A 26,587-nucleotide genomic window follows, 5' to 3' on the forward strand; every position below is an offset into this window, starting at 1 on the left:
ATTTCATATGTGTATTAGAAAAAAATCAACACTAAATTGATACCAAAAAATACGTTAAAAAGATATATTACAAATTAACGTGTTGAAAAATTTTGTACATCAATTAATAAATTACTAAACAGATCAATATTATAAATTCATCATGAAAATAACAAACGTGGTTTAAATATCAAAAGTGGTTTGAAACATTTTTTTGTCACGTCACGTAGAATTTAAAGCGGTTTGTTAATCACACTGACAATACGAACATTGCGCACATTGCAATTTGCAGGTAAGCAGGCGTATCACGATTAACACTATCGTCACGCTAATTCGACGCGAGCATCGACAATTGATTCCTCCTCGTACGCAGTATTTTGTGCGCGGTATTTTTATTTTCACCCTCAATCCGATTTTTTCGCGCTGTTCCTCCGATGGTGCCGGAAGGAACAGATTTGACATCGTTTGTTTAATGAAATGGAAAAGGGGAACATTTTCGGCACAATTTAGGAACTTGGTGTCATAATGCGCGATGCGTGGAGGATTATCCGTCTGATCGTTACTGCAATCGCGTGTAACAGTATATTTGCGCCACGCGATTTCTCCGCATTGTGTCATCCCGCATCGCGTCGGATTATAATAGCCACTATCAACATTTCAAGTAATTGAACCAACCTTAATAACAGTTTGCGCCCGGTTATTAACGTAACTTAGTGCCGTAACGTCGATAACGAAGGACCTGATAAATGATCGACGTCGTAACAATATATTTGCCGCGAAATCGCGTGGCGTAAACAGGCTGTGAGAGTGTCGCCGTAGCGCCCATTATTTCTTTCAAATGAGTCTTGGAGATTTTTCTCAACCGACCCCACGAAGCACGTGGTTATAGACGAATGATGTCTAATGTGATTATTTTGTTATCTCTAAATAATAATACGCCTGTGCCGTTCGATCGTCGCGTTTTGTCGCGAGACCTTTCATCGTGCTCGTCGCGAGAAAAACTTGAACTCTGGAAGAATAGTCGCGGGTCTTCTCGCGCGTTTATGTGATATCGGGAGTCCGCGAAGGATCAGGCGGAACGTAACGGCTAGTGCGGGCTCTTCGATCGCGGGCTTCGATCGTCTATAAGTGTTCGATCAAGTCGTCGATTAAACATGCGACGAGTGAAGATCGATTTGCACGCGTCAGCGACATGTCAGTTGAGCGCCGTGATTTTTGCTCGCTCGGACGTGACGCGAAGGCGAAGAGCTGAACCGAAAAAAATTCGACATGAAATCGATATCAAAGAATTCCTTAAGAGGGAGTGAACGACGGCTGATACAACATCTTAATCGATAAATTAATATCAATTAAAATTAATATGATCATGATGGTTAGATTGGTATCAGGTACAGCGCGATATGAATAAGAGATGCTGGATCTTGCGAGTCGCGCGCCGGCGATTATAGGAGTTGAAATATCGTCAATCATGCCGAAGTTATTCGCCCTGATAACCGTCCGGCTTGCCCAAGCGTGATACTTGATTTCGAAGACCGATGCTGAAGGCAAATTACGGTGCTGAACTGACACGTCTGTAGAACTCGTGACGCAAACGATCCGGGAGAGTGTCACCATTGATCGATAAGCCCCGCGACTCACATCGCGACACGTGTCAGTGCTTAGCCTCTACCGTTCTCTCTTTCTCCACCTTCTCTCTCTCTCTCTCCTCCTTCTCTTATCATCTCTCTTCCTTTATCATCTCTCTTCTTTTTATCCTCCTCCTCTTCCTCCTCTCTGTTCTCTACGTAATAACATACCAGCTAGAAAAGGATCTTAATAATTTATATAGAAAATGTACAAGAAAATCTACATTCAACGAACGCGTGTGATATCTCTATGAGTACGACGGTCGACGCACGATGATCGAGCGGGCGAAGAATAAATAAATTAAAACAGAAGTCGCGAGAGGGAGGGGAAGCCTTTTCGGGGACGAGTTTTGTGCCATTTACAGTCGAGCGGTCCGCCGTGCCGAATAACGACGCGCGATGCAACGCATCTTTTTTACTTGGCTCGTTGTTGCTTCTCCAGCAACATGATTGCGAAGTACGAAGTTTCTTCACGTCGCACGATCGGTCTTGATAGTCTAGCTTGAGGAACCATGACTCGTCATTTATAGACGCGCATGACAGCGGCGTGATTTTCACACCGACGTCCGGGGAAATGGCGAAATATATAATTCTAATTTATTAAAAATTACAAAATTTCCGTTTCTCTTCCTCTCTTGGGATCTCATTGAGAATGACCGATGCAATGATGATGAGCAGCGAGATATGAAAAAGCGTTTTGCGTCTGTCAATGACGACGGGATACTCGTAGTACTAATCCTTCTAACTAATTCTTGGATTTCGCTACGGCGCATTTGTATAAAATCTTTAACGAGATCAAATGACCCTCAATTGAGGTTCATTAATCTTCGCGCTTTGTCGCGAGCAATCATTGGTGTGTGGCAAATGTCAAATCACTTTGATTTGAACTTGCAATTAATTAGAAATTACGGCTGCTGCATTTAGCGCCTGGCTGAAATGAACACAACACATTTTTCATCTTTCTGCTTTATAATCAATTATGATCTTGTTATTTCTGTACTGTCACTTTTGCAGTAACTGTTACTCTCTCCCTCATGTGCTCGAACAGGAATTGTCGAGCTAGGAAAAGCCGTTTGTACGTTTTCTCTCGTGAATCTCACCGAACAATTATGTGACGAAAACGAAAATATCGATTCGCGGTATTCGGTGACGTTTGCTCGATCAACTTGACGACTCGCGAGCGAAATGTGCAGCTCGATGGTATTATTTTCAATCGGGCAAAACCCGCGCGCGCCCGCCCGCCCGCACCCGCGTTCGCGCTAGTTCGTTTCTCGGTGAGTTCCAATTTTAGATGAGCGCGTGGAAGAAGCGTTTAAGCCGAGCTAAACGGATGCCCGTCTCGGCGACCGAAAACCACTCGCCTTGAATTCCTAATAGCCGTCCTTAGGGGCCGAATGTGCCGGCGGAGCTAATTTATCTCCCGAACGAACGAATGTCTGAGGATGCGCGTCGCGTGAAGGACGCGGCGCAGCCACCCAAATTTATTTAACTGTATTATCGACAACTCACCCCGAGCAAGCTCGAGCATTTTTACGATCTTTTGCGCAAATTGCAACGTTCCTCGGCCTGTTCTCAAGTGACGCTGATGAGAATCGTAAATTTGCAAGAGCGAGGCGGACGCGAAATCGATCGTTTTGCCTTTCGTGTAACGGAGCACTTCCGCTGGCACGTTTGTTCGTTTGTTTACGCGAGGCGTTTTAACTAGCGTTTGTCTGCAAGGGCTCGAAATGAAGCCAAACAAGACAACGGAGAATCCTAGGAGGTGTCTAAGGGGGATCTTAGCGATCTTTTAACTTGGCAAACGTTTGCTGGCCAATCAATCGGGTTCAACGAAAACCCGGTCATTAGCTTGACGTTGAGAAACGCTGTCGGAGATCGATTTTCCGATACACGGGGAGATATATAGATCCACTAGCGCATTACTTTCCACCCCGTGATGTTTTGGAAGAATTTGCGAGGATGAGTTAGATCTCCACCGGCAAAAGTATCGAGGTACCGAGAATTTTTAGGTTATGAGCATTTGGAAAAACTCTTCGAGACTAAGCTGTAAAAAGGATACCAAAATGAGCCTTATCGGCATAGCTTGAACATTTTGAAATTGATTATCAATGGAATATTCAACGTCGGAAATTAGACAGCGTTCGCGACAGCGGCAATGATCTCTCTCGGCAATTTTTGTCAAAAGGACACTGACTTCAGATCGACCGAGTAATAATTCGTGAATAAAGGACGATTCGCGTTAGATTCGGGATATTCTGTATCTTGGTGTATATCGGCGATATTTATCGTTGGATAACGGACTCAGAGAGTCGCATTAACTTTCTAAGCAAGGCGATCAGGGAGATAACGCTTCTCAGATTCCGATGCGATACAGCCTCTCTAATGATAATATATAACGGTTAAATATATTTCATGCATTTCACGTGTACCTTCTCTCTCATCTACTCGCTTCGCTCGCTCTTGTTTTTCTCTTTGCTATCTCTTCCTCTCTCTCTCTCTCTCTCTCTCTCTCCCTCTCTCTCTCTCTCTCTCGTCATTCTGTTTCTGTTCCTCTCTCGCGAGTGTTTCGTTGAATTCTCGCGCTGTTTCTCTCTCACTCCCACTTTCTCCGAGTGCAGTCTCCGGGCTCTCGAGACAAGGCGGCCGCGAATAAATCAGATTTGAAGCCGCTAGACGTGGTACACGTACGCACGCGTTTTGCTCTTGTCCACTCGAGACCGCCTTTTAGTACCAGGGACGATACGAGCCTTCCAGCTCGCGCGCTGGCCGCGGTTAAATCGTGCTTCCGTAGCAGGTGTGCTGCGTTTTCACAGGGATATAAAGTCGAGACGCGCATTATCGCTTGTACCTTCGTCCCGGTATTACTACTCGCCGACGTCGAAATATCGCTGCGATGTATAATTCGTGGTCCAAGTACGTTACGTCATTTTATTGCGCGCGCGTAAGATGATTGTTAGCGTTTCACACACATTTATCCTTAATATCTTGCTGCAATCTCTCCAGTATTTGACATGGTTTGACGAAAGACAAATTGGACACCGCGTGAGTAGAGCTGGTCGTTTTTGCTGAGATAAGATCGTTGAAACGTCGTTGCACGAACATTGAGAAATAATTTAAAACAAGATGAAATTCTAATGCAGCCACACGATAAATAAGCGCGCATTTGTCTCTGACGGGGAACGCTCAAAATTGGCATATTGGAAAAAAGATCGGGCGCTTTGAGAAAGAAGTATTTGACGTTTTTATCTGATCTGATTTAAAATTCTTCGACGCGACTTTTCGCAATTTCGTTACTAGAGCTTGGAAACGGGAAGAAAAGAAAAATAAAATTATCACATAAATTCCGCTCAAAACATTTTGTTTTTTACCGGTCGCCGTGTCGATTTCCGTTTATAAGCAGTAGCGGACAAGATTAAAGACATTGTGCATCAGGCGCGAGATGTACAATATATGATTTCGGGAATTGATTTTCCTTCGTTGAATCTATTAAACTTTAACTGACAGCACCTCTTCCGTAATACGATGCATTAACGGCCCTTTCGCGTATATCACATTCGCGCCGTATCGCGTACAATCCATACACGTCTATCTATTTTTGTATATAGCGAATTGATGTTGATGGATACAAATTACCATCGGCAGTATCGGAGAAGCGTTCTTCTGAATGGGCCCGGCTATTTTATGCGTATTATAGCGATATTAATAGGCGCGCGTTCTCGCAGTCTATACCTCGCACGCAAAGCCCAATCAACGCCATCAATATTTATTGACCTCGAAAATCGACCGCGGTGCAAATTCCACAATCCGGAAGTGAATAATCTCTCACTCGAATCCGTTTCGGGCGCCGCACTAACGGTACAGAAAATCGGGCGACACATTCGGGGGCGATTATTCGCCGTTGAAATAACGGCTGTAGTGCGCATCGGGAACACGCGCGCCGTACCTTCGCGGCGATTTGCGGTATTCCGGAGTAATTGAATCCGCCGCGTAAATCCGACCCGGCGTTTATCTCGCGACATTTCTCACGGACGCACGATTTGTCGGGCGCGCGGACGATCGTAACGTCGAGCCCTCGAGGATACGTGCCGTTCGATAAATTGTTCGTCACGGAGGGGAAATGTCGCGTGGCAAATATCGGAAGTGAATCGATACATCGCGAAACTCGTTCGCCGCGATTAAACGAATTTGCCGCGCGACTCGTAGCCCGCGATTTGTCGTCGTCGTCGTAGTCGTCGCAGGGTCATCGAGCGGATTTTTTCACCGACCTGCGTCGCCGGATCCGTCGCTCGCGACGGCATGTTCCCGGCAGCCGTTGAAATAAATCCGGATGAACCTCGAGGATTGTTCGTATTTAACCGAATAAAGTGGCTCCCGTGCGAACGTGATCCATCGACGGTGAATGGCCTTCGTTTCCGAGTTTAGTGCTCGTTTGTCAGCTTTGCATCGAAACGATCGACATTTGCCGATCGCTTCGCGAACCGCTTCGGGATTATTCATTCGCGAACGGAACGGTTGCGGTGCCTCGCGGTATGTGCAACCATCTTTCTGCAATGTCGTGCATTGCTCGCTCGTCGTTCTGCACGGCGGACGCCTCTCTTGGAAAGAATCGCTGTTCCCTCTTTTATCCTCCTCCTTGCCTCCTCGTCGTTGCCTTCGACGTGCGATCGTCGACGAGTACCGCGCGCGAAACAAAATCGGCACCCCGATATACACCGGTATTCGCGGCCGGGAAATGAAGATATGCAGGCTCCTACGAGCACGGTTGGGAGGGGATCGACTTTTTTCCTTTTTCTCTCTCTCTCTCTCTCTCTCTCATACATACGTACATACATACACACATGCGTACGCACAAACACACACTTTCTCTTACTCCCCCTCGTTTTCTTCCTTTCTCTCTTTTTCTCTTTCTCTCCTCTCTCTCTCTCTCTCTCTCTCTCTCTCTCTCTCTTCCTTCTCTCGTTTTCTCATTTTCTCCTGATCGCACTTCCTATCTCTTCCTCTCTCGCCGCGACGTACGGAGCATTTCAATGGCACGATCTTGCCCTTCGTTGGAAACGGCGCATTCGGCGGTGCCATTCGTCGCGCCACTCGATGACGATCGACCTCTGCGTAACCGTGAGCCCACCTTGACCACCGCCGTCGCTCTCTTGGCCGAGGATCAAGTATGATCTGCGAACACATAAGCATCGAATGTGAGCGTAGGCCGCAATTCGCGGCCCCCTCGGTCCGCCACCCCGACTACCCCGACAATTTCGCGTCCGTTTGGAATCTGACGGGCGGTTCAGTTCACGGTCGCGACGGCCGCTCTAGTTTCCACATTATCGAGATTGTCCTATTCCGGAGAAACCTTGACCGCTCGGGATTGATTTCCAGTTCGAGGCGAGCCAAGTGCCAAATTACACCGGTGCGGTGCGGTGCTTAAGAAGCAATCGAGATACGTATGACAAAGTGACAGACTATATATCTTCGCGTCGTTCTTTAGTATCTTGCCTGCAAAAGTTTCTTGAAATCGTCACAAAATTTATGATCTCCACGTCGCGAGTAGTTTCGTCCATCGGATCTTGTAGGGACAAGATATGACAAGGCGTGTTTGTAAACGAGAAAATAATCTCGAGAAAGAAATAAACGAGGAGAGAATAAAATATGTAGTAAAGAGAGTTAAGTAACTGTTAAGTAGCGACTGGATACTCACTTGTTAGGCTTGATTTTCGGGCATCTGCAGGCCAGATCAGCCGAGTGTACGTAAAGGGACACGTCGCCACGTCGGATCCTCGAGTTGGGATTTTTCTTGTAAATGAAGTCGACGTTTAGGGTGAATCGGATCCAGGATGTGCCTGATACGCTTGTGCCGGGTTGCGAGCCGTCGCTCTTCTTGTGTCTGTCCGTTATTCTTCCCAGAATAGCTGCGGTGAAAAAGAACATATTGAACGTCGTATTTTTAGCGCAGGCTATTACCGCGTACATATTACGTCATATAATTGCAGTGACGGCGAGAAAGCGGGGGGATTGAGCGAAAACTTCGTTTCGAGAAAAGCGTATATTAAAAGCCTCTATTTTATTCAGTAGAACGTGTTTGCAAGGGCGCTATTACAATTCCGTTTCACGGCAAATGGAGTTACAGCTGTCTTCTCTCACTAGAATATTTCGCAAAGCGAGAACTTCCTGAACACATTTTTCGCTCGCGAATAATTTGTTGTCGCCTTTTCACTCATGGCGAATCTAATTTTGTAGAGTCGACGTTTCGCATTGTAACTAGAGTACCTAGAGTATCGTGCATAATCGACGTCGGCTTTTAACACGGACACACACACGTGTTCCTTACGCTGAAAGGACGCCCGGGTCCTTTCAGGCAACCGTACAATCGTTTCAAGACCGTGGAATCGAATGGGGGCCCGCGGTCGGGCGAGACTTTTTCCTCTCTTTCTTTCCCTCCCGTTACGAGCGTACCATCGATCCTGTCGTCCTCAGGACAGGGATACTATTAGCCTTTCGCCAAGGACTAGGGTCATGCCCCGGCGAAACAGCGATTCAGCGTCGAGTTGCATTCGATCGAACCATTCATTACTCGACGTCGGCGTTACGAGTTTGTACGCCGTCGTGCTCGACCCCGCGGTTTGCTATTCGAATCGTGGGGCCGCGTTATTCCTCACGTCGTGGTCCGAAGAGACTCTGCTCGTTCCTCGCGGGGGAGGCGTAGGATAGCGGAATGTATTCTCGTAACGGAAACTTGCATTTTCTCTCTCCGAGGATTTTGCGGGAACTCGCGATATCCAGAAGACACGGTTTCGCACGGTGAGATCATCCCTTAATCACGCACGAACATGTGTATCGAGAAATCTTTTGTATAAGATGCTTCGAATAAAAATGTCCCTACTGGATTCCGTGTCTCGAGGAAAAGCTGTCTTTCCGAGAAAGAACGTATCTCGTTTATTTCCGAAGGAAAAATCATTCTCGAAAGTCTCCATTTTTTTCTCGACTTCTTTCGTTCTCTCGCTTTGGTTTTCAATTTAATTTCGGGGCTAGCAGTATGAGCTGAACGCCGAAACAGCGAGAGAAACTTCTTCGCAGCGTACTCCTCGGCGCACTCAACATCGGCCGCACTCAAGATCCGCGCGTAAAACTCAGGCGACGAAAAACAAGACGCGCAGGGGCACGTGCGCGTACAAGCGTCGAGGATGGCGCGGGAAGTCGTCGTTCCCGATCGGTTTCGTCTTTGCGACGTAGTCGGGATGCGCCGCGGTCGTTTCAGCCCCGCTATTCTAAGTCGGAGACAGCTAAGTGCAGACCTGTTGAAGATTTATCTGCGCTGAATCAAGCGAGCCGACGGGAGAGAGGAAGGAGCAGGGAGTTGAGCCGAGGCCGCCGCCACCCGGCCGAAAGCCGGCTCAAAGGCGTGCCATTCTATTATTGAAAGCCCCGGCACCGTTAAAACGCGAGCCTTTCATTTTTGAACCAGCCGTTATACACATTACCGCGAGAGTGCTCGTGTTCGTTGGGAACCGTCATAGCCACGCACAAACAACCCTGCTTTTCTCTCTCTCTCTCTCTCTCTCTCTCTCTCTCTCTCTCTCTCTCTCTCTCTCTCTCTCTTCGTCTGCTCGACAGTGAATTTCACGAATTCCGAGTCCGAAGCGCGAAACAGATCGATAGTCGAAATAACTGTTTCGAATTTCTATTACTGAACGAATAGTGATTCTTTGTGAAGCCACATTAATGTTGAATTTATTGTAATGAGCAATGGCACACACGCTGATGTAGATTAACTGATGTAGTTAATAAACTACGATTAATGTGTCGAGATGCACGAAAATCTAACACCAGCAAGCAACACAGTATTTTTTTTTTTTTTATAAAAATGCTATTTTCTGATTACCTTTGCGGTAAATGTCAGATTCAATTGAAATCAATTGGATGCGATTAATTTACAGTTGAATTTAATTTCTTTCAATTCTCGTTAATTATTTGTAACAAGCGAGGGTTCCTCCAAAGCGAAACTCTCCCCGCTGTCTCTTCTCTCTTTTTCCCACTCTCTTTTCGCCTCTCTTTGTCCTTCTCTGTCTGCGTGTGTGTTTATATGCGACTTTTTCGAGGACTTTCGAGGGAGAGAGAACGGCACTCCGGCATAAATCGTCCTGTTTCACATGCGCCCTCCGAACTGGGGCGGGTGCACACACACATATATACACAAGCACATATATGCATGCACATTCACCCCTGATAGAAGCCGAAACAATTTCGGTGGCTTTGCGCCGCGCAACGTTTTTCCACTAGCGGCCAGCCGGGAATCGACAATTGTCTATAGTATCGTCGCGTTTATCGTCGCTGCCGAGCATTCTCGTTTAGCTCGCCGAGCGTGATATAATGATATTGAATTCAGGAGTTATCTACTGTTACCTTCCTATCGGAAAAACAACGGGATATTCGAATATGAGAGTAATTTTCCATTCTATAGAGCTCGAACGACTTTTTAATGAGAAGCGAAAAGTATACACACACTATCTCTTTCTCTCTCTCTCTCTCTCTCTCTCTCTCTCTCTCTCTCTCTCATGTGATATTTTCTACCATGAGTACTAAAATGAAACCAGATTGAAATTTGTAGATCTATCGAACGACCCCCCAAACTGATACGCGTATCTCTCTCGACAGGAATTTGATATTTAATTGTTATTAGAAAATTTAATGGCAATTTTAGTCGCGGGAACATTGTACATTAAAATTTCGCTCATATAAATTCATTTCAAGGATCAGGTTACTCGAGCGGGCAACTTAATGAAAGTGGTCGACGGAAAGTTTCGCGAAATGCTCGACACAAAATATTTATTGATTAGAATATTGCGGGTATTTGGTATCGAAGTGTCAATTAGTCAGTATTTCGTCAATGAACGCCAAGCCTGTTGTCGTTCATTTCACAGTGACTCATTCTATTTGTGGAAATTGCGATAGCCGCGGGTTATACCGCGTTATATATAGCGACGGGTTAACTATAGGTCCTCGAAGATTCACACGACGATGGGATTTACATGCAATGTTTGGGTTTCCGCGGGCTCCACTGTGTCAGGGATGAGCGCGATTAATACCCTGTACTCCGCTTCGCAACATTGTTCGGCGACGCTTACCGTAGTCTCTTTTGCAGTACTTGTTGAGATTTAGCCTCTTCGTGCTGGCGCGGCACTTTCCGCACTGATCTGCAACAAAACGAAGCGGAAGACAAATTACATCGCTCCTCAGTAGCTTAATCAATTTATGGCGGCGCGCGGCTTAACCCGCGTGACTTAATTCCCTCGCGGTCGCGGGCGTCTGCGTAAGCGACGCGAGGAAACGCGTCGTTAGCGGGAATGTCCTTTAAATCGCGCGCGCGGAATACAATTCGGTCGGCGCGAGCAATTGTCGGAATTAACTGCTCTCGCGCGCGCGCGCGCGCGCGGATGTTATCGAAATAGTCGTCGTAGAGTCTCGACGCGTGTGCCACCAAAGTGCCCTCGTGGTGCGGCCATTAAGAACGATTAGAGAGTCTCAGAAACGCGATAAGTGGCGTGATACATTAATAACGCTTATTTACCCGGAAATTTAATACGATTGATACGATTAGCGCGGTTAAGTAGCGCGGAGGATTGAACGCGCGCGCAGATGCGAGGGTTCCTCTCTCGGTCTCTCCAGTGTCAGACGAGACGTTGAACGGGCGTCGTGACGTCACGGAGCCTTCGACCCCGTGTCGCGAACACATCGCAGGCACTTGGGTTACTTCAGCTCGTCTAGCCTCGTCTCGCACTTGACACGGCCTATTATCATCCACCGGCCGGTATCCATCCATCTATTATCTAGCCGCGACTATCCATCCATTATATCCCGTATGGTCAGCACGTCTCGCAACCGTTCGATTAATTTCCCGGGCGTTGTATTATGGGCCCGACTGCCACGAGGACCCGGGGATTAGTGTCGTAATCAGAATGAAGCGTGCTCTAGAACATTCGTGTCGACTTTAGGATAACGCTTTTCTCTCGTCGTCGCTTCGTAGGGAAATGGGATAAGAGTAATCAGAGGCAAAAACTTACGCGTGGAGCGTGAAGAACTCTCTCTCTCTCTCTCTCTCTCTCTCTCTCTCTCTCTCTCTCTCTCTCTCGTGGATAGAAGCGACATTAAGAATTTTCCTCCGTTTCGCAAGGTGCGTAATACACGGCTCTTTGTAGTCACACACATAGTGTGAAGGCAAAATAAAAAACCAAGTATGACCAAGATTCGCCAGATCCCCGGAAAGTCAGGTCTCCGAGAGAAGACAGACCGTAGAGAAAACCTTGGGAAAGCAGGACACGCGTTCGGAACTTTAGTCAGTCAGTCGCGAGATTCGCGATCGGTCCGCTAAGTTTTCCCTGCTGGCTGCTTACGGCATTGATTGGTTCAGGGCAGGGGGCAAGCGTGGGTAGAGGCGGATGCGAATCGACGTGACGCGTCGAATGCCGGGGCGTGCGCGGGGCTAACTGGCAAATTAGTGTAAGCGGCCCACCTGGTGCTCGCGATACAGCACGGCACGGCAACGAGCGACGTTCGCTCGTTCGTACCTGCGACGCGACGTTCCATGCCGGATCGCGCACGTGTCGAGGATTGAAAGCGCGTGATTGATCGGCTGGCCGGCCGACTCGCCGCGCCGCGCCGCGCCGGCTGGCAGCGCGATCGAGGATTGCCCGCGAGATCGGCCGACTGTTGCTCGTTGATTTATCGGCAGAAACGTGCCCGGGTTTCGTAACGCGACGGTAGCCGACGAGGGAGATCTTCAGATTCAGATCTGAAGCGGGCTCCCAGGAGCCCTCGCGAATAGCTTTCGTCGAGGAAGCAGGATGGGGGAGGAGACGAGGCGGAGGGCTCTACGAATTTAGATGAGAAAAGAGTCGCATCTTTATTTTGACTAGTCTCTGAATAGTATCAAATGTAGCATCAACGGACTCGGCAAGTTTGTTTTTCGACTAGTTTGAGAACCGTGTGCGCTTCGACATAATTGCTCTCCCTTGTAATCTGTGTGTATAACTTCGTACGTGCTGTTTGAATAGCACAGAGCCTCGGGGCTAACCGAAGAATTAAGAAGCTTACGAGGAGCTTTCAGCGCCGAGCCGAATTCGCTGTTACGTTTACTCTTCGCGCATTTCGAAGCGTATCGGTATCGGCCAAAGTGAATTGCATCGGACTGGCGAGTATCGGGCCAAATATTTAAAGCCATTAGATAGGCCGCGGAGAAGTACTTGTTTTTCGATACGGGAACGACCGGTTCTTCCGATGAGCGCGCTAGTTTACGACTTTGTGCATCCGCGCATACAAGCGAGAAAACGGAGCAGAAAATGGACGACCGCGTTAAATAATACTCTTTCGACGCGGAGCGCCGCGATGATACTCGAAAAATTTACATCTCACGCGATATCCTGATATATATCGGAGTAATATATACTCTCGCCGGCATAGGGATCCAATTATCTTTAATAGAATTAATCAAGGTTATCCGCCGGTTTATCCACTCTATTTCTCATTCGCGTGTCGTCTATCGAGTCTATCCGTGGTCGCGGCTGATAAATGCGAGAGCACGAGAGTCACGTCGCGCGATCGCGCGAGAAAGAGAGAGAGAGAGAGAGAGAGAGAGAGAGAGAGAGAGAGAGAGAGAGAGAGAGAGAGAGAGAGAGAGAGAAGGGAGCTTCGAGATCTTTGACCCTGGGAGTGTCGTGCTTTTTGCCGGACATTATAGACTCCTGTAATGTGTACCGAGCCTCTAAGCTGATGAGATATAGGCGAGGCGGTGTCACACGTCGCATGCGATACGGGAAGCAGAGCCTATACGAATGATCGAATTTACATAGGGTGTTCGGGATTTCCTTATTATAAATTTCAGACCTTTTTCGAATCGGTTTATTCATATTTTACGCCCCTTCCGAAAAGATGAATGTGAAATTCGAGAAGAAAATTTTGCGAGCGAAACTGCGTTTCTCATGCCTGAGAAACAGAAGAGAGATCAGAAGAGATCAGAAGAGAGCACAAAGATAGAACCTGATTTTATTTAATTTAGAATTTGACGAAATATATATCGAAGACGCACATAAACAGTCTAATCTATATTACATCATACTTTTTTCGAATTCATACATATTTATTTATTTAATTTATATCGGAAGCGTGCATCTCTCCCTCTCTACGTGATTCCGGAATTTACCCGACAAACAAAAAGTTTTCGTACTTATATCCCTCTGTCCTTCGAGTATGCGATCAAGAGATAGATCCCACACACGCAGTGTGTTCGCAGCCCGCTTGCCACTCTGATCGCATGCGAAAGCGTCGATCCCGTAATTACGGTTAGACGCCTCCGAGAAAACTAATCCTATACTCGTGGCCGGCGATGCTCGTTTTAATGCTCGGCGGTTAGGAGCTTAGCGGTTACGCACTGTCGATGCCGAGGCGAGGATACGCACGCCCTCCTTATTTATCTCGTTCTCGCCATGATAATTCTACTCACATCCATCTCTACTTTTCGCCTATTCGCCAACTTAATTCTAATCATTAACGGCCGATCTCTTTTTCCTTTTTTCCTTCTTCTTTTTTCGCGAAAAGCGAGAGGGTATATAGGAGAGAGAATAATGGTAAAATAAAAAAAAGGAGAAGACAAAAACGATTTAACAACGAGTACGATTACAAGCGTGAAAACGTGTGCTGCAAGTGTACGCGAAATTAATAGCTCGCGGTTGTCTGCTTCACAATCGGGAATAACTGAATCTTTTTTGAGATTCAACATCGAAAATGGGAATGCAATTTCGATGCGTTCGTTGTTGCGCCGCGCTGTTGATGTTCTGCGAGCGATGACGAAGAGAACAAACGCGCGAAATCACGCGATATAAGAGATCACCAGTGTGCTTTCGAACTTCTGTGAAATTAAATAAAAAATTCAACTAAAGTTTATCGTGCGGCACGTACATATGCGAAATGACGCAGTGTTCTGCTTTTAAAAATCCAACTCGATAAAGTTCTGTTAATTTCTCGCGTGTAATGTTTTCGCATAATTAGGTCAGTCGTTTTGTTACGCGTTACGAAAAAAATTGAATTTGAAATTTGCCGAATTATTGAAGGAGGCTGGTTATATTGTAACCTGGTTATATCGTAATTATCTGGCAACACACATACACACATTCACAAAGTTTCGCGCGGTAGATGTAACGCCGTCGGCCTCAATTCGTCACGTAATTACTACAGACTTATTACTCTCCCTCCTCCCTCTCTCTCTCTCTCTCTTTCTCTATCTCTTATTTCTCAGGTACGAAACTATCGTCCGCACAATTAATTTCATTTTCAAGTTCTGCTAAAGATCATTTCGCGCGAGAGAACTTAAGCCAAGGATAAGATTCCGTCGTTATCTTGTTATCAATGAAAGAATTTCCATCAATAGATGCCATCACAAGAAGTGCATAGAGAGACGCGCTTTCCGCGCGTTGAGCGGGATCGCGCGTATACGCGCAATACGACCGCGGATACGCGCCATTCACAAGCTTCGTCCTTTGGACGAGCTACCATTCATCCTGGCCCATTCATCGGCCGGTCGACCCCGAAGCGCTGCGACGATCGGAAGTCGCGCGATTTAGACGCCGATACTCGCGCGAGTACGCGCGCATGTAATCCGCTTAGATTCAGCCGGCGTCGTTAATACGACGCGTCCGATCGCGACTTCCTTTGTGCCTTAATCGTCGTCAATTTGTAACCACGTGCTGCACGAAAGCGGATATTAATGCCATAGAGAATGTGTCTTTGATGCTTGGAACGTAACACGTGGTATGAAGGCGATAATTCTTATGGTTGTTGTTCTTATTGCTGCGATTTTAAGTTGTAGATTTTAAGAATATTTTAATAGCAAGTTAGGTGTACGCACAATAAGATCTATCATGGCTCTGTTCAAACGAAACAGATATTACGCGAGGCACTTGTTTATTTGACTTGAATATGATTATGTTATAATATTATTTCTGGAGATATTCGTGTAATCTCTAATTTTACAACTCCGCGCGTTGTGCAGCGTGTACTAGTTCGGGAAAATGACATCTCGGAATTCGCACGGGCCGAGAGATAAATTCTAGAAGTTATTTTAACCTTGACTGCGCGCGTATTTTTAGCCACCCACATTCTCGGTGTGTTAATCGTTATCCGGAATGGTTACGCAAAGTGACGTCGAATTTTATAGCACTTGCTTTTATCGAGCTGACCTAATACTATTTTCGTTTTACGAGAGTCATATTGCTGTCAGCGTGCCCTGTTAAACGAGACGTAAAAATTTGAGAAGGGCCGGAACATGGATAGATATTTATGCTAACCTTTCACTACTGGCTGGTAATTCCTGGCTGGTTAATTAGTTTGGACACATCGCGTTTTTCGCGAGACCACACTTAAGTTCGTGTGTGTTATAGGTTTCGCGATCGAATTTGAGAACTCTTGTTTTATCTTACGCGACAATTTCATTGCAAATTGCTGGATGAATGAATTTTTACATTCAATAGTTGCCAAAATTTAATTGCCAAGACGCTAATTTGAAATGTCGCGTGATAGAAATACTAATGACGAATAATAAATATAATTTTTGTTATTCGTCACACGAGATTTATACACGCGTTTATTAAATTATCTCTCTCCTCTGGGCAGTCAAGTTGAAATTTCCTTCGTCTCTTGGAAAAATTTGAGAGACTGCATGTGCACTCTCTTCATCATCGAGCTAACTTTGCGGCACCCGTGGTGCGCGGATTCTTTCCAGGCGACGCCGTTCTCAGTGGCGGATGTAGATTAATCTTCCGCAACGCGACGGTGTTTTCCTTGGCGAAGCGGCTAGAACGTCGCGCGCAAGAACGTGCGTCCGCGATTTAAAGACGAATTTTGCAAATTCCCGCCGTCTAGCCGCGGCACTTTTAAAGCCGCTAAAAAAAACACCGCCATCGCTCGCTGTTGTCATATAGTCGCGCGTAGATGAGCGGAACCCGGTAATTTTTGAAAATTACTTTTTAATTCGTCTAGAATATCAGCTGCTCAACTCACGCAAGCGTGCGCGCAATAATCGTTTAGCCCTGTAAAATTCTCCAATAAAAATTCACTATAAAAAGAAATAAAATTAAAATAGAAAGAAATAAAAGAGATATTTTTATAATCTTCGGCGATACGTTCGGCTTTTCCGAGTTAATAAACTCTTTGACGTTTATGCAGTTGAGTTCAATGTAGCGTGTCGGTATTTCGGTCGCACGGTCCTTTTCGGATACGAATGCGCGTCTCATTTTATGCGTTGGGTGTACACCCAACGCATAAAATGAGGGTGTAGCATGTCGTACATTTCTACGAGCGCGATGTGCGCTGATCCTCGGCAGATCTTACGTTCAACCTGAACACGTGTAGGCGTTCAGAGGTATTCGTGAGAGGAGGCGAGATGTGTGCCGGTGCGCTCGTCAACTAAATTCAGAGTTCGCGGCGAAAGACTACGACGCGGAAGTCGACTGGATGAGGGAAAAGAGAGCGCGCGGAGGTCGAGGCAAGACGAGAACGGGCGGGATCCGCGGCCGAGGTATGTATTTCTTCGTTCTCTCGCCTCCCTCATTCGGGTATCCGCGGAATAATGAGATGATATTGCGGCAAGCTAGCACGTAGTAGTAAGCCGTGCAAGTCGTCGTTGCGGAAACTGGGACGCGCGTGCAATACCCACTCGCGAAACATTTTAATACCGCCGCGCCGCGCGAGGGAACATGCGGACGAGAAAAGACGACCGCGGGGAAGTCTATGATTAAACTGAAGAAACGCGGTCTCGCGCTACTCCGCAAGGCGTGTAAAACGCCTTGTTTTATAATTCAACTAATTCTTAGCGAGTTTGCTGCATCCTCTCGCTCTCCAGAGAGAGAGAGAGAGAGAGAGAGAGAGAGAGAGAGGGGAGAAAGCCCAAGTTTGTTGGTCTCGTTTTGCATTTTTAAGTCATGCAACTCTCTTCTTTGTAATTTGTAATTTATGATTGTTCGCAATACAATCAGATTATGATATTTCACGTTTTGATAGTTTTGATAATTGATATATTTCTTGATACGTTTCTTTTTCTTTTCCTCTTTTTACGGAAAATTTTGCATACAAGTAATAAAACACAAAATCATGCGGTATCGTAATCACGATCGAAAGACTCGGTCGATTACAAGGCGATTGAATCGTGCGGTTTAATTTCACAGCGATTCCAGCGATATCTATCATTTGCCGACAAGACGTTAAATTTCATGCGCGCGTGCGAATGTAGTTGTCAGGATATATAATACTTTTGAAAACCGTTCAGGATCGCGTCGGGCTTTTCTCATAAATCCGACATAAATCGTCTTCCGTCCGCAGGAAGCAGGACAGGAGATTGCTTCGAAATCAATTTACTTTGACGTAATTCATCTCCGCGGTCTGTTTGAAAGGGTCAGGACCATCTCTTGTCTCGGGATGAAAGACTGGCCGCTTATATCGACTGTTGACGTCCTTAATAACGTTCAATAAAAAGTATGATAAAATCAATAATTCTGAGCGAGAAAGACAGAGAGAAGAAGGAAAAAGAAGGCTAGTGATTGACTGACCATTAATTGCAATTCAAACGGACATTGCGCAATTAACGCGTAATTTATTAACGGGGAATTACGAGACGGTTTCGAATCTTTTCGCGAACCGCTTCTACAGCACGACACTTGAAAATTATTCGCAAACTTGGCGAGAAATATTCCGCGATTTTTCTTTATATCGACGTGCGTCGAATACGCGTTCTCAACTAAATAGATCCTCGATCGCTCAGACCGACCTGAAAATTATGCGAATTAATATATTATGAACGAAAAGGAGAGCGGAAGAGGAAGATACATACGTACGCTCGCGGCTGGAAGCGTGACGGAAAAGACCAATGTCGGGATAATATACGCGGATAGCGACGTCGAATTTTCCATCGCTGAAACAAGCGGGTTGCGCGAGAAATCAAAATATTTCCCAGTTACGTAGCCGAAGTGGAGCACATGCTCGCCGCGTATATCGTGCGGCGCGGCGCGGCACGTAGCACCACCGTGGAAAATCCAATTTTCATGGGCCGAGATGAACCTTCATCGAATATCGTGGTCGCGCGTGGAAATGCGCAGCACGGCTCGCCGTTTCGACATCTGCGGTGGTCGGAATTTCTGACGTACTGCGCGCGTTCGCCGTTCTCTTTCCCGCACATTCGCGGTATCATGGCATAATTACGCGAATCCTCACGTGTGCGCACGTGGAAGCACGGCCGATCTAACGTCGCGAGCGTGAAATCCGTGCGCTGCATGCGTAATAAGACTATTGTAACGTGTGTGTGGGGTTAGCAAGTACTGTAATACCGTAAAGCTTATAGCGCGCCACGGTGCATCTACAGAATATCATTTCAATATCGTAGCTGAGTTAGCTACGTGGTTAGTTGGTTCTGTCGGAAGCAGATTTTGCAAAGTGCCTGCTACCACGAACTTCGTCAGCGAAAAGACGTCAGACTTAACATGCTTATCGCTTATTCCCCGCAATATCGAACATCATTTAGTATTCTTACTTAAATATTTCATCTCTCGCGAGAGGCTGATGTCATAATTCAACCGACACTGATTAAAACTACATTTGATATTTGATAATTATACGAAGATACGAAGCGGTCAAGACGAAAATACCTTTCGATCGAATAAGTCTCAAATTTCGGAGTAATTCCAGAATTAAGAAATTGCTATTTTACACGCGATCATAATTTCTCTCCCAACAGTTTCTCAATCCTCCACCCTTTCTCACTCTTTAGATTCGTCGCTCAAATTGTCGTGTGAGTGACAATCGTTACAGCTAACATACAATATGCCAGTAAGTAACGTTTTAATTGCCGCGCTCCGTTACAACCGCGCACATTTTTCCGCCCCGCGACACGTCAATCAGCCGACTGATCCACGGCGGCGCGGCGTCCGCACCGCAGTCATCCGGAGCGTGACATCGGATTTAACCAGGCCGATTGCTGATCGGCATATTCGCGACGCATCGCGCGGGACGCAATGGCCGATTTCGGGCTTCGCGTCGCGGCCGATCGATCTGACCGCTCGATCGGAAAGTTCGGGACTTTACCGGTCCCGATCCGGAGCGATTGGCTGATACGTCGGATTGGCTGCGTGGGTTAATCGACACAAAGGACGTCTCGTTAGTCGGGAATTAAACGGATTATAGTCTCAGCCGACCGCCATCGCCAGATCGATCCGCGTTTGCAAACGCGGTCAGTCCTCCTGTCCCGTCCCGTTCGCGCTTCGTGCCGTCCCGTCCCGTCCCGTCCCGTCCCGTCCCGTCCCGTCCCATCTCGTCCCGTCCGGTTTCCGTTTCGTGCCGCTTCCGCACATCCGTAATGCAGTTCGATGGCTCGATACATCCGACCGGCGACGAGGAAATCCCCGCGAGCGGCCAAACTGTCCGACCAAGTCCGCGCCAACTTCGGCGAATCCCTCGCGAACTCGCGCGGAGGATTCATTCGGCGCACGGCGCACGGCTTCGCTCGGAAACAGGAAGTCCGGCTTCTACCACCGCGAGTTCTCCTCAGCTAGTCGTGTTTCGGAATCTAAACTATCGGCGAGTGAAGTCGCTTCAGGTGATGTCACTCGTTACGATATTCGCCATCTCATCCGCCGCGAAACTCCTCGCACTCGTCTCGCGTCTATGCGTGCTCCACTTTTCCTCCTCCTCCTTTCACGGTTGTCTGCTCTTTTCGGGATATAATATTGCACTTTGTATTCGGACTCGTCTCTGCTTTTGTCTCTTACATTTTCATGTGGGGACGTGTTTTATAATTAATTAAAGAAATACGCGCGATCTTTCGAACGAGATCTCATGTTCATTCGGGAGGGAGATTACGAGAATAGAAATTTATTTTGCTGCTATTACCAATTAATCTCTGACGGCTTACCTAATATTTACTTATCTTAAGTAACTTCATACACATCATTAGTTCACTGAGTTCAATGGAAATTGCAGGAATAATTTCGAATTAAAATTCGAATTCAACTCGAAGTAATGCTCTACCGAGAATATTTTATAAAACATCGTGACATCAGATTTTTCTACGAATTCATATATGTACACACGCACGTTGTATGGCAAATATAAGATAGAGACCTTTATAGAGGCTAATTTCGAGAGCTAATTTCGAGAGCAGCTATCTGAAGTGTTTAAATGCACGCGCTTGGGTGTCCCCTGCCATGGGAAATTGCGCGTGAATTTTATCTCGCGTATTATTATAGAGATGCGCCGGCAAGATAAATGAGAACAATTTGCTTACTTTTCTTTTGTCCGCAGCGTTATGGTTATAGTAGCATGTCTCTAGGTACTTTGTTCCGCTATATAGTAGTAGATTAGTGCGCTAGATAAATTGCAGCGAACAGTGTATCGCATTAATTATTATAGAAACGCGAGACAAGATAAACAAACGCGCGCTCATCTCCGTCCCAACGGCGATTAAGCGGTTTATGGTTTCGGTTCTATCCACCGGCGAACTGTCGTAGTTACCCTCGCGGTTATCTCCGCGTTTCACGTCGTGTCCGGACTTCGTAATTCGGCCGAGCGACTCGATGGCTTCGATCAATAGCGTGCAAGTTCTCGCAAATTGCCCGATGCACGTCGGATCGTTCGACAAAGTTCGCTGGCGAATTCGGCAAACGACAAATTGCCTTTGAACCGTATTGTCGCCGCATAGCCAGCCGGCAGTGTGATAAATATATTTGTATTACGGATCGATGACAACGAATGAGACCGCTAGCTCCGGCAAATAACCGTTTTAATTTACGGCCGTGTCGAGCTGTTATAGCTGTTAACTAACAGCATCGCATTATAGCTTATATATAAACGAAAAATACAGCCGGCGCTTTCCACTCCTATCCATTAACATTAATATAATGTACTCTATCATGACTTTTTCCGTTATGTAATATTTTGCATCTTTCTGCCGGCGAGAAATTTTCTACTCGAAATATTTAGCAAAACACTTGAGTGGAGAGGTCTCGGTTCACGCTCGAGGTAGAGGAAGTAGTCCACGGCTCACGGCTGCATACAAAGTAACATATAATGAAACCGATAAATTCGCGTAGGAGAGGTAATAAAAACGATATTCGCAAAATCGGGTTTCTCCTTCTCTCGTGTATATGCCGCGGAAATCGCGTGCTTCGCTTGTAAAGCTGTAAAAAGTGAGAAGGGAAGATATATATATATATATATATATATATTGGGAGCTACGCCAAACAAATATCCACTCCATTCCGCTTCGCGTTCACTCCACTCGATTTTCCTCTACCTCTATCTCTCCCTCTCCTCCCTCTTTCCTCCCTCTTACTCTCTCGCACTTACTCGCACTATGTTCTCTATCGGCTCGTATCTCTCTATCAATCTGTCTCCCTTCGATCGCACCCGGAATTTCGGAAATTTCGTTCGGTAGCTTTGGCGGACGTGACCGTTGCGGAGTTACGCGCGTGGAATTTTCGATATTTTTATTCGATAACGCGCGCCCGCCGCCGGGCGGGGCGGCCCGTCGCGGGGCATCTCGATTGAATTTCAAACGAAATTCAAATTACGTTTAATTTGGTTAGCCACCGGAGAGGGTGGGAGAGAAAGAGAGGGGGAGGGGAGAATGAGAGAGAGAGAGAGAGAAAGAGACGAGCAGGTCGCGCGTGTATGCTCCCGACGCTCGACGTCGATGCTCGCGTGCGGTTCCGAGCTGCTTCGGGGCTGGGGGTTGCGTTTTATACGGATTCTATTATCGACCGACGACCACGCGGTTCATTAAAACGACACGGCATTTACAAACAGAGCCATCGTTCGTTCCGCTCGATGGGCGGCGCGCGGAAAAGCGGAGACGCAATGCAACAACAATCGCTAGTTGTTGTTTCGCCAGCTCGCAAACAAAAGCGCAGTTCTTTTTTCCTATTTTTCTTTTTTTTTTGGTTGTAGGTGGCAGCGATTAGTTGACATACGTAGAGAAATCTGTTGTTGAAACAGAGTTTCCGGTGCTCGGATTTTTGCGGAACTTGCGAACGCGCGCGTCCGACGTAAAAGGAATACTGACTAAAAGCCTTGTCCCATTCGCGTTGTTTATAAGCGGTAGTTTTTTTTATCCTACGAATAAGTTCCGCGGTAATAACAGACCAACAGAAATTAAAATATACAATCTGCATATGAGAAGAGAAATAAAATATTGAGACTTAGAATTTGGAACGTTGTTGAAAGACTTTAGGATTTTTAATACATGATGTTATATCCAACGTATTTTGATCTGCTTCTCAAGAAAGCTACGCACCTTACAAATTCTCCGACTGCGGATTTTCGACAGTCGACGCGAGGCGATACATCACAGTAGTACGCTTCTATCTTGGCTCGTTCGAGGCGGGAAGCGTCGCCCGCTCAGATCTTCCGGCGAAACGACCCTCGGCTCCGCGGTTCGCGCGGTCGGTAGCTCAAAATTATTTACCTCTCCCATCGTTACATTCGATATAACGTGTTATCGGCCAACCAGTCGGGAACGTTCGTTGCTAGCGGAATCGACGGAAAGCACGGCGAGAGCTTGTCGTTGTCGGCGCAGAAGGGGGCGAAAATGTGAAGGGGGTAAATGTCGGGGTTGGACTCTGAACGGGTTGGCCAGAGAGAGGACCGTTCCTCGTTTATTGCCTCGGCACTCGGGGTGCCCGGAAAACGAGTGCCGGGGTGCCGTCGGGTTCATCGCGCGACCGAACGAGATAAAAACGTAAACGACGGCTGAGTCGATCGCTCGCATCGACGTTCCCAGACCCGCGGAGGATGAATATTTGACGATGTTTGCGGAAATTGTATAACGGGTGCTCCCGTGGGCGTCGTTAGCCGAGGTTAATCAACGCAGCTGTCTCGAAATGCAATCTCGCGCTTGCGCGTCGGATGAGAGAGATCCGCGTGTAACTTAAAAATTTGTTTTACCGCAAGCTCGGCAATGGCAGATCACTCTCCTCCCCCTTCCTCGCTATAACGCGTTTACGGTGTGTAGCTGTGCGCATTTTTAATGCATCACATCACGTATATATCACGTTCATTCGTACAACGATATAATTCGTACTCCATAGTGTGTAAACAAAGGGATAATTGCGCTGTGAGGTTTGGTGAGAATGATGAAGCGATAAAATTACGTCGTTAATTTCGACCAAAATACCGCTGATCCTCGACTAATCGAATAATTTCGCAACTATCGACAGCCACCCGCCTATTATTTTTCCAAGCGCTACTATTCTTAAAGGTATTCTCCTTCCGCCGTAATCGGCGGAAAGAACGTTCGCGAACATTTCGGAACACCCGGTATGAACGTGCAAACAGGCGATGTCTCGCCTCCGTTCGTGTTATTTGTACGTCACACCTCCCGGGCCTCTCATTAAAATCCACCTTGAGGACCTGCGGACAGGCTACCCTGAAAATGAGCCCTCGGAGCGGAACTGCCGTCTCCGCTGTCAACGATTAACGATCTACGGCTGCCTCGTTTAATTTTCGCCGTCGTCCCGGCGGACGAGTTTTCTTACAACCGCCAACTGACGCGGTCCGACGTGGCGCGAATATTTCTTTTTTTTTCGGTATTTAAACGAGAGACGTCGACAACTGAATATCTTGCGGGGAAACTTCAGCGATATATTCTTCGACGACGAGATCGGCGAGTCGTCGTCGAGCGTGCTCCTCCGGCGACGAGGATTTAAACACAGGCACGTGATCGACTGACTAAGCTCCGAGCTCTTTTATACCCTTTCGATTTTTTTCTTCTCTCCTCGGATTTTCACAAGAGAGCACGCGACTTTGATAAAAAAAAAGCGCTCGGAGTGTTAAGTTAGCGGCCGGACTGCTTGATATTTGCGATAAAATGAGTCGTCGCGCTTGGAATGATCTCTCATGAGATTCTCACGTAATGCTATTCGTAAACGTCGGAGATCGTCATCGTTTATCCTTCGACCGTCGCGCACGCGCACGCGGTCTGCTCACGAAAGTGAGCCCGCACATCAACGTGATGTGTTACTTCGCGACCCGCGATATCCAGCTCGATAGCACGAGGCGATCATCATCGAGCAACTTGGCTGAATTAGTAAATCGCGTTACGCGTTACGGCCCGGGGCCGGGGGCGAGTCTCGCGAATCGGCGGATAATCGTTCCCGCAATCTAGTTTCTGCGGCCGCGTAGTTACGTCGTACCGTCTGCCGTTCGACTATCGGTTGCTGAACTCCGCGAGATTCTCCCTCTTTTCGGGGAGGATTGTCCCGTGGGATCGGTCGGGGAGATTTAAGCCGTTGCGCCGGAATCCCAGCCGAAGCCCGAGACAAATAGCCCGAAATAAGGATGCGAATGCAAACCGAGAGAGGATCGGCCGATTTATCAGCTGGCTACACCGACTACTATCGTCGCGACTTTCGTAAAGACCCAGGAGCGGCATCTAAGGCCGCCCGGATAAATTCCCGGCCTCGATCGCCGTTTTTCTCGGCGAGCACGCGGATAACGTTCGCTCGATACCGGTTTCCGGCTCCGGAAAAGGAAGACGCGGAGCCGCGCGATATATTTTATCGAAACGTTATCGGGAGAAATCAGAAGAATATCGCGTGAGGTGTATTCGCGCGACATCGCACGAATTATTTCGTCGAGGCTCGTTCACAACATTCAGTTGTATATTCAGGGGCGTGAGAGGCGATAATGCATCGCGTCGTTGCGTAATAGCGTGTCTCATCGGAGAAGGAAATAAGCGGCAGAAAGTTCCCTTCGATATACGCGAGATTACTGCTAATTAGGATTAATGTCACTCTCCGCGTTCGTGTTTTGCGTAGTAGCTTGACTTGCTCCCTCCTCCAGGATTTGTTCTCATCACAGGGAAGTTAATGTCTCTGGTAGTTCGTCGAGGAGAATATGAGTACACGTGACGTTAGATTTGTCTCAGCTAGTACACCATTCGTCACGGTCTGAACGTGCTTTTAGCCAGCTGCGGTATTACAAAATCACTCTCGTGAGAGATTCCCGCGAGACAAAGTGCCGAGCCGCACGGTGAAAATTTCGCAAGCGGCAAAGCGACCAAATGGCAAAGAATCGCCAACTATCGGGAAGAATCGTTAGCCATTTATACACTACTACTTGAATGCACACATTTTAATCTACTATACGTCTCCCATCTCTCAATGCGATTCTCTAAAACATCGAAGATTCTTATCTAACCGCGAAGCGAAAACTAAGAAACGCGCCGTTTATTTTTTTGTGTTGAAGTGTCTCTCCGATAACGCTTCGAAATTATATTCGTGTTTCGTGTTTCTCAGTATTATGTAACCCCCCCTTTATAAAGCCCGTTCTTTCTCTCTCTCTCTCTCTCTCTCTCTCTCTCTCTCTCTCTCTCTCTCTTCTTTTCTCTCTCACCGTGCTTGCATGGCAGCAGCGCGTTGACCTGCATAAGTCACTTAAAAGCTGCTACGTTTTATCTGAAAAACATGGTCCCATTTATCTACAAGAGGAAAAAAATTATATTCGGAATATTCCGTCGCGTAAAAATTCGCATTTCACTCTCTCCTCCGCCGCGTCGACTTGCCGGGACGATTTAATTAATTATCCGTCGCGCAAAATGCACGCCCCCATTTGCCTGTCACATGCCCTCCTTTGTGCCTCTCGTCCCGGAACGGCGAGACGGAGACACGCGCACGCTCGTAAAGTAACGTCTTAATTATAAAAGGGTCTCGGTGCCGCGGCACGTTGCGCGCGCCGCTCACGAGGCACCTTAAGCACCTTACGGCGGCCGTACAGACCTTAATGGGCGCGTGGGTGCCTGCCAGCCGTGACAGCAGCGGAGAATCTACGGTTTTTCGCGCGGCCGCCCTTGAGACGGAGTCGCCCCGCGGGGGTGAAGCGACGGCACACGCGCACGCATACATGCAGCCACCCCCCGCTTCACCGGCCCTCTTAACGCGAGACACATTCGCCGCGAAATTAAA

The 26,587-nt window shown here is 47.2% G+C and overlaps 1 protein-coding gene across 1 annotated transcript in view; it reads right to left on the reverse strand.

Moving 5' to 3' along the window:
• Positions 1-619: 619 nt before the first annotated feature.
• The window catches only part of LOC105186594 (netrin-1), a 204,887-nt gene continuing 178,919 nt past the window's right edge, over positions 620-26,587 (reverse strand). The window contains exons 5-7 of the mRNA XM_019842968.2: positions 10,721-10,789; positions 7,297-7,507; positions 620-6,773 (exon numbers count right to left, since the gene is read on the reverse strand). Of these exons, the coding sequence (XP_019698527.2) occupies positions 6,629-6,773; positions 7,297-7,507; positions 10,721-10,789 (425 nt within the window). The 3' untranslated portion in view covers positions 620-6,628. The remainder of the gene's footprint in view (positions 6,774-7,296; positions 7,508-10,720; positions 10,790-26,587) is intronic.

The sequence above is a fragment of the Harpegnathos saltator genome, unplaced genomic scaffold, assembly GCF_003227715.2.
Source record: "Harpegnathos saltator strain DR-91 unplaced genomic scaffold, Hsal_v8.6 scaffold101, whole genome shotgun sequence".
Classification (NCBI taxonomy): Eukaryota; Metazoa; Arthropoda; class Insecta; order Hymenoptera; family Formicidae; genus Harpegnathos; species Harpegnathos saltator.